At 40.6% G+C, this 9,227-nt stretch overlaps 1 protein-coding gene across 3 annotated transcripts in view; it reads left to right on the top strand.

Annotated features, from left to right (window-relative positions):
* The first annotated feature begins 2,374 nt into the window (after positions 1-2,374).
* The window catches only part of LOC134542357 (uncharacterized), a 196,566-nt gene continuing 189,713 nt past the window's right edge, over positions 2,375-9,227 (top strand). For 2 of the 3 annotated variants that reach the window (XR_010076781.1, XM_063386529.1), the window contains exons 1-3: positions 2,392-2,558; positions 3,831-4,030; positions 7,690-7,881. Coding sequence is in view for 2 of the 3 variants with exons in the window: in XM_063386529.1 (XP_063242599.1) it covers positions 2,486-2,558; positions 3,831-4,030; positions 7,690-7,881 (465 nt within the window). In the remaining variant the exon portion in view is untranslated. Of the gene's footprint in view, positions 2,559-3,830; positions 4,031-7,689; positions 7,882-9,227 lie in introns of all 3 variants that reach the window. The other variant, XM_063386528.1, reaches the window with a different exon arrangement.

Genomic DNA, 9,227 nt, shown 5'->3' with positions numbered 1-9,227 from the left:
ACATCACTCGTGAACATGTTCCGCACGTCGTATTGCACTATTTCGCCACCGTCACACGTTAACGTATCCCGCGCAGCGTATTGTATTGTGTCCATTGTTATCAGATCCTCTGTAACTCGCATTACTTGTCTTCCCGTCATGGTTATCGGTCGCGCTCCTATTCCCCGCCTATCGGTAACATAACCCATGCTCTACTCGCCGCATTATCGCGCGCAGCTGGATCCCGACGAGCCACCGTCTCCGGTTCGTGTCGTTCCCATGATGCGCAGACGCAGCTGCTCCCTGTCGCGCCACCGTGGCGCGCACCAACTTCTGTTGCCGCATGGAAAAGTCCTTGTTCGGCGGATCGTGTTTCTGCTCATAATGTTCAGTGGCCACCCTAGTTGGGCACCATATGACATCCCCAAGCCTCTCAGCACCTTTTCCGGCCCCCGATAAATGTCTAGAATATGGATGATTGTAAATTGCCCGGCTAATCCAGCAAGTAGGTAGGGGTTCAGGCCTACACTGTGGCCGGGACCGGAAACTGAGGAGAAAAGGTTCGGACATATTGATGAGGGTGGAAATCAGGTCGAAATTAGGTATTGTCCGCTAACTGTTCGTACACTGGTTTATTCTTTAGCCGGTCCACCTTTGTCCTGACCGCACCTGTCCTGCAGTAATGGTAACGCCCGCCTCTCGTAGTACCACGAAAACGTTGTTAAACTACTGAAAAACTCCCGACCGTATACATAGTTGACGAATAAGTAAGACTGTCGAACGTTACGAGCCGAAAACTTAAGTCCGCACATGGTCGCAGACACTGAGACTCACGGAGCTCGGAGACGCAGGTCCGCACTCCTCGGCTGCCAAGCGGCAACTGCCTGCCTCCCGCCTCGCACGCGCCCTGCGCCGCGCGAGGGGGGAGAGGTGGAGGGGGGGAATGTCGGTACGCTCGCCGTGGTCCAGGTGCCGCCTCTACATCGCTACACATGAACCCTAATAACATGACACTATTAACAAAGCAATATTTACACATATACAATAGTTGTCCGTCTTTGAGCGGTCTTTACACTTGGACACTTTAAGGCACACGCGGTTGCGTCCTTACGATGAACACTGCACTGTACTGGCTGGGGGGACAGGGCGTGCCCCCTCAGGTACACGGCGATAGGCAGAAACGGCCTCTAAGCCTAGGAGGGCACGAAGACTGTCGTCAAAATATAATATAAATGAGAGCAGCGACAGGAGATGTTCGCTACATCCTCCATAATGCATGTAATTACAATCTTTTGAACATATAAGTTCATTAATGGTCTCAGAGGAAATGAGAAGCAATTATGTTTTACTTTTTTTTTTCCGAATTACTTACATCTTATAAGAATATTACAACCAGTAATTTTTTTTTTACAGTTTTAAAAGTCTGGTAAATATAACTTTAAATATTGTTACGAATGTGAGCAAAGCCGCATCACGCGCAGGTGCAGCGCTAGCTGGCTGACAGGCAGCCCCGCAACATGAGATGTGCCATGCGCACCTGGGTCACCGCTTCTCCTCCCTCCAGCCCTACATTCCCCGAGCGGCGCTGATAGCTAGACATCTGACACCTCGCAGCTGGCATCCGCCGACACGTGTTTCGAGAGATTTCTGCCGTTGGGTCGGCGCAGAATGAAGCGACTGGCCCCAGCCGCGCTCGTGAGTTACAGAAATGGCAGCTAGTATATAAAAAGAGGATGTCGGCATCAGCAGTGGAGTTTCCGGGGCGATTGTGCCGCGGGTGTGGCAGAGTGTCGAAGTCCTTGGACGAAGGTTCCAGGGCAGTGTGTTCAATTCCAGGCGATAGTGTCGTGGGTGTGGCGGAGTTCCAAGCTAAGTTCCGAGCGAGGCATTGAGTGGGATCTCGGCGAAGGCAAGTGCGTCGGCAGCGGCAGAGTGCGGCTACGGAGTCCTGCGGCTGAAATGCACGAGGGGCGCTGCGGCGAGAGTTGTGCCAGAGGTGCGGCCCAGCGAGGTGTGTGGATTTTAAGAAACGAGTGACTGATGAAGCAAATTTTTAAGTGCAATTGATTATTTGTCAATTTTATAAGATTAATTGTAAGTGACATACCTTATAAGTAGTGGCCGTCAATAAAACTGTGTGTGTAGTAAAATCTATTGATTGGGCTCTTCTTTACGAACCCGCGGTAAATCTTAACAATATAATATATATGATAATAGTGAAACAAAATTATATTATTTTTGGAAGGAAATTGTTTTGCTCTATACATTTATTTATATGTGTGAATTACTAATCGGCATATTATTTAATATAATTTTATAATTATTTTTATTAATATTTGGGACCATATATAAATTATTTCACATTTGATTTTCCAGTATTCTTTGGTTTTTCCTTACACAATTACGAAGCTTTTTGTTTCCTGTTTCTACTCCCTCGGAATTTCATGTACTTTCAAATTTTTTTAAATTATGTTTTGATATTAAGTTTTAATCACGTATATCAAGTATGATGTCATATTACTTGCCAGAAAAAGTTATTTCGTTTGTAAAGTGTTTTTATGTAGGAAAATTAGCTTTAGGTCAGTTTTGTTACCTAACGATTGTTTGTAAGATAGTTATTGATTCCAAAATGTACTAGATTGAAAATAAGAATAAAATAAATCGTGTATATGTTTATTTTTTGCGTTTAAAATATTTTGAATTTTTTTGTAGTGATTGTTACATGATTGTCTCACAATACGAACTTATTTCTGTCACTAACCTAACTAGCTGTTCATATTATTTTATAGTTTGTTAAATATAGCTAATATATAACCAACCGTTTACACAAAATTAAAGGGGAGTTGAATGAACCTAACCTACTAACCTAACCTAACTAACCACATCAAACTGTAAACTACTTAAAAAGTTTTTGAAATAATTCAGTGTCATTACAGAACTATCAAGGTTGTATAGAGAAACCAAAGAGGTCCAGTTTTGGATTATTTTTTTTACGTGAAAGCCTTATACAGAATTACCCTTGCAGAAATATATTGTGTATCTTTATTAATTAACTTAACATGTAGAAACGTGGTTTATAATATTAGCATCTATAATAATTTTGATTATAACACTTGCATCTAGTTTTCTTTATTACCCCCTCCCACACCTTACAATTTTTTAATGGTATTTCTAAAGTTAATATTTTTATAAAATCAACATTCTATTTGGATCACATTTTTCCACGCTCCCTCTCTTAAGTAGCTACCATTCATAAAACATTCTATGGCTTGTCTGGGACAGACTAGACGAGATGATACTGTGCTGGTTTATGGGTTCTTTCCACAACTTGATTGTCAAGCGACATAACAAAATCTAGTCGTGAACCCAGGAATTACACTTGGTACCATCGGCTCACCAGCCAGAAACTCTTAACCACTGAAACAACATGTCAGACTTAAACTCAGTATATTCCTTTTCAACAGTACTATTTTGTAAAATGCAATTTCGGTCATTGTTCCTAATTGTGTATCAAATTTATATCAAAACTTTATAATACATATCTTGAAAGAAAATATATTTTAGTGATAGTACAATTGGTTACGTTCCGCAGAACAATTGTCTCTGGGAACAATGTTCCACAAATGTTTAGACATATTTTAAAAATCAATATCTTTTCTTTATTATACAGCTTTCTTAATCACAAACACATCCAATGTATTTTATAAATTTATGTTTTAAATATCACTGGATTTGCAATAAGAAAAAATTACCACAATTTTTAATGGAAGGATTGTCTACATATTATGTAATAGACTTTGTAAGTGATTAAGTGCATGGCTTAGGTATGTACTTTTTAATTTTTTTTTCAGGATCAGTTGATATTGTGGTCTGTATGGATAATGGCTATGTTGTGGAATATGCTGGATTCAAAATAAAAAGGAAATGTGAAACTAGGTGCTACAATGCCGACTCAATTGTACCTTTCTCGGCGTACGAGCCTAACCGTAACTTTTACGTCATTAAGGCCCCAAATTCAATTGTTGTTGTGCTTAGAGAAGACAAATTAAAGGTAAGATGATCCAAGTTTGCATTTGTTGCCACACAAATGAGAAAGTAAAATTTTTCTGACTCAGCATAAATTGCAATTGTGTCGCAATGTGTGCAATAGAATCTTGCGGGACTGCGTTCTGGATAACTAGGATTTCCTACAATGGTAGATTGGGGCACGATAGCATTTGTTTTTGAGGCACACACTGCTTAAGCATGTCCCATTAGTGGTATGACAGTTCGTGTGATTCATATGGGAACCAGATTACCATCACTTCAAATATTGTGTGTGCTTCTATCTGGGCACTGAGGCTTGTGTGCTCCGCCCATTGCTCTCCACCATCATGGTGAACAATTAAGGGAAGGAAATAAAAGGGCATAAAGGCTGTGTAGTGTATGAGGATACTTTGGAGGGAGGGTTGCAGGAGGATTTGAATAAACTGGAAGAGAGTGTTGAAAGGAATTACATGAAGTTAAATGTGGGCAAGACGAAAATGGTCAGGTTTACTAGGAAAAAGAATTTTGTTAAGAGGGTCAAAACTCGAGGGGTTTTGGGATAGGTGAGGCCTTAAACTATAAATACCTAGGGGTAGTTTTGCAAGAAAACCTGGGGTGGAGGGAGTAAGTGGAGAAGGTTGTTAAGAAGATCAGACAGGCCCTGAGAATGCTGGGATGAGTGCTTAGAAGAGGAAGCACTGTTTTAAAGGTAAAGGCATATACAACAGTGGTTTTCCCCATGCTGGAGTATGCAGCAATGGTGTATACCCATATACAGCAAAGCTTGAGAGGGTGCTGGAGGGGGTGCAGAGGAGAGCAGCTAGGTGGGTGAAGGGAAAGTGGAGGAGAATTGTAGAAGCAAAAAGGGAGTATTAAAATAGCCTGACAGAGCTGATAATGGAAATGGGTTGGGAGAGCCTAGAGGACAGAAGGCAGAAGGAGAGGTTAGTTAGGATGTACCAAGTGCTGAGTGGGTTGGAAGGGTAGGGAGAGCTGGGGAGATGAATTGTAATGGGGAAGAATAGAAGTAGGAGGGAACACACTAAAAAAGTCTTTAAGGAGCCAAGAAAAATGGAAAGGGGAAAAATTCAATGATTGTGAGAACGATAGCAATGGAATGTATTGAAAGAGGATTGTGTGGTTGCTAAGAGTGTAACGTTCAAGAGAAGAGTGAGAGGAAAGTGGGGGAATGTTTCTGTGATTCCACATCAGACTTGCTGCAATTCATGTGCTGCATGTATTTGTAACATCTTATCACTGATAATGGCTTTTGTTTCTGTATATATGTTTACAGCGTACATATAGTTTGTCCTAAAAGTAGGATAAATACCTTTAAGAGCAAACATTGTTCAGGCAAAATGTTTTTAGGTCAAACCATTTTTAAGGCTAAAACATTTAGGGTAAATACCTTAGTGAACTATTCTAGGAATAAGCAAGAAGTAAGTAAATTTTTAGGGCGTACCTCTTTAGGACAAATGACAAATGGAAGTTCAAGAAAATATTTAACATTTTAGGGTGAATGCTTGTAACGAAGCATACACCCATTACTTTGTATGCTTCTCCTGGGGTAGGTTATTTGAAAATATTAGGTGAAGTGTAGAGAAAAACTTTGTAAAGCTCGTTTAGTGTTAGCGGAAATGCAGTGTAAGTCGCCCCGATTTGCTGCAGTCGGCAGGAATGAGCACCAGATGAGAAAAACAAGTGACATTATCGGCCAAAGCTGGTATGAATACCATTCCAGCTTGAGGCCGGGAGAGCAGTCTTCGGAGAGTCCGAACGAGTGCTGACTGCCAACAGTGAGAGAGAGGTCTGCCGGGAACATCGGCGATACTTAAGCAAGTGAGTTGATGTCTCACTGCCTGGCAGTCATACCACAATAACAGCGAGTCGGGACCCCCGACTTACTCTCCAAGCCACTGTCGAGGGTACCCCAGCTACCAATTCAGTGAGTAGGAACTCACTCGGCAATGTTCAATATGGGGTTCAGCAAAGCCTGGTTGACCATTCATCAGCTAAAAAAAGGGGGCTAGTTTACTAGCTAGGTGACTAGGAAGTCATGACGAGTACAGTGACCAAAGTAAGGAGGAACTAGACTCGGACTCACCCAGTTTAAGTGAGCTGTAAGGGTATGTTGGCAAAAGAAGGTGACGGAATCTAGATGCCACAGCTAGCCAAGGGACCTGGGAGTATGAGCCCGCCTAGGAAGGTGCCCTTGGAGCCAACACTAGGGAGAGACTTGTTCAACTATTCACTGCGGATGCTTCTGGAACAGCGTACGGAGATGGGTCAACCTGGAGCAACTGCAACTCTCTCAGCGAGGCAGTACAGTGCACAGCTATGAACCTACTTACCTCAACAAACAAGTAAGGCAGAAGGAGGGATAGTGAGAGCACACCGAAATCTGAGGCAAGTAATTCATATACTTAACCTCACATGTCTGTGGGGGTGTAACAAACAAGTAAAGCAGTTTGCATTGAGACCAAATGAAGTTAAACCAAAAAGCAGGAAAACTAGTCTTGCGAAGATTCAAGGAAAAGTTCTTCTTTTATTTTTATAAGTGCAAACAAACACTATTGGTCCCTAGGACTAAGAGTCGGAGAAGTTCAAGCAAAGTAAACAATATAAACAAAAACGTAAACTGTCGTAAGGAGGTGGCTAGTAGGCCTAACCGAGGATAGCAGAGTATAATCCTTATTAAATTAATAGTCTTTTTGATTTGAATGTGTATCTATCTTTTGAAGCAGCAGTGTTAAGGTTAAGTAATGTTTATGCACAGCTGTATGTAACCAAGCTATATGCTTTGTTTCAGTTTTGTGACCACCACCAATGTGGGAACTAATGGCAGCCCTTGGGAATCTAGTTTATGATATATATATATATAATGTTTTAATATTCTTTGGAATAAATCTGTATATACTATAAGTGGCCTTGTAATTGTGTACCCATGCCTTAATTCCTGAAGTTGTTGGTTTTAACCCCAACAGCCTTTAGGAAAAAGGCCTGCAAGATAAAAATATTTTGGGAAAAATAAACCTTTAGGGCAAAAATTGATGAAGGGCAAATGCTTTTAAGGAAACCACCTGTAATCAAACAAAATATAATGTAAATGCCTGTTTGTGTCTTTTAAGCACAGAAAATAGTTTTAGGATAAACATCTTGTCTTTCCAACAACTACACCAGAAGTTTGTCCCAATTGTTTAAGAAAATTGTAGTCTCTATTTATACCTTTAAAAACATTTATAATCCACATAATTTAATACAGTTTTTAATTTTAAGCAAGCCCCTCCTTCACTTGCAAAATTATTTCTCCACCAAACAGTGGACAAAGTTGTTCTATTTTCCCCCTCCTTTTTCCTTCCTACAGGAAATTAAATTCTGCGTAAGCCCTTTACTTTTTGAGTCCAGATCTGTAACTCAAAAAAAAGAGATTGTTTTATGTTTTCATTTGAAAACACAGGTTTTTAAGGCATATTACGTTATTTCAAGTTGAGTGTATGTATGTATATATGTGTATAAATACATATACACCGATATATACTTATATATAGACACACACTACAGTCATTATTTGTATTTGGCAAAAAATGTAGGGTTATGCTATGTTGTAACTGTTTTTTAACATTTTTTCATTTTACATTGCCCTATATGTTTACATAATGAATAATCTGTGGTTTGTATTTTCAGGTGTTGGAGACGTACAGTACTGTGCAGAAGTACTGTATCCGTGATTTTTCCGGCAAAGGGTTTCCGATGGTCGGGATTTGGACAAAGTCTTCACAAAATCCGGACATAATTACAAACTTTGTAGACAAAACTGAAATCCCAGAAAGAGAAAAAACAATTGCGCTTTCAGGATTTCTATTCGATAAGTTACAGGTAAAATATCTCGTTTGAGAAACTTTGTGCACTAGGTGCTGAAACTACTGGGAGTCCTGATTTTTGCACATGAGTTTAAATTAAAACATAGTCGGATGGGGTGACATAGGTCAAAAAAGTACCTTTCTGTATTACAGTAAACTCCCGGTATATCGCGCCTCGATTGATCGCGGAATCGGGTATATCGCGGGTCAAACCATGTCCCCCAGTCAGAAATGAATAATAATGGAATAAATGGTTGACAGCAGATTAGGATAATTTTGCGTTGTAACTAACAAACTAAGCATCGGGCAGAAAAAAGCCTAGGCGTAGAAAATGTCCGCAGTGAAATTCTAAACAAGATATCTCCGTACATTATTCCTCTATCTTGTAGGGTTTTCAAATTATGGTCCAATCCAGCCCAGTGATATTTTCTGAAACACTAGTTCTTAACGTCGCTTTATCTCACAAATGAAGCATCGGAACGGGGACCTGATAAAGCCCACCGTCCAGCGACATTATCCAGCGTGACTCGGCTGGGGATTGATGTTGGATAGGCTTGGTTGTCGGCAAGCGCTGGGTAGGGAGAGGCGAGCCGAGAATATGGAGAGAGGTAGAGATTAGAGCGGGCAGAAACTTGACTAGGGGGAGTGGGGGAGGGAATGTGTTCACGCAGCACACAGGCAGAGCATGAGTCACTTGACTGAGCAGCGTTCCTGCGTACAAGGCAAAATCAGGTAGTCCGGTGTTTAAAATTCCACTCCAGAATCTTAATTGGTACTTTACTGGACATCTGTATATAAATGTTTTGTTACAACTTAAACCTACAGACGTAATATTATTGGGTAATTCATTGTATTATACACGTTCATCTTTTTACTTTGGTATAATGTTTTAACATTAAATAGTAAAGTAAATCAGCGTATTTTTAATCTTTGCCCAGGAATTCCCAGTGGTCCAATACTTACGTGAACCATACTGTACCACTTTTGCCGTGAGGTAGTAAACAAGTCCCGGAAATGTTTATGTGTAACGGTCTCCCGACCTTTAACCAGAGGCTGGGGAATATAACACTTGCCGATCCGAGCCACACACACTCAGCAACTCGACACAGCGTTTGGTGAAATAAGTAAAGACATAGTTTAACACGGTTTTTAATACGGCGTCACTGATTGCGCTAAAATTAAATTGGCGCAATTTTTGTTTCCCACACGTGACCATTTATAATTTACTGTAAGCATGGATAATAAAGTTTAACCACTTGACACGATAGACGATTCTTTATTTTTTATTGTACGAATCGTTTTTTTCTGTATCTGCGGCCTACTTCTGCAAAAGACAAGCTATCTGTAAGTAAATATAGAATT

The sequence above is a fragment of the Bacillus rossius genome (assembly GCF_032445375.1).
Source record: "Bacillus rossius redtenbacheri isolate Brsri chromosome 4 unlocalized genomic scaffold, Brsri_v3 Brsri_v3_scf4_2, whole genome shotgun sequence".
NCBI classification, from domain to species: domain Eukaryota; kingdom Metazoa; phylum Arthropoda; class Insecta; order Phasmatodea; family Bacillidae; genus Bacillus; species Bacillus rossius.
Note: the sequence above shows the minus strand (reverse complement) of the source record. Positions and strands in the feature narration are given on the sequence as shown.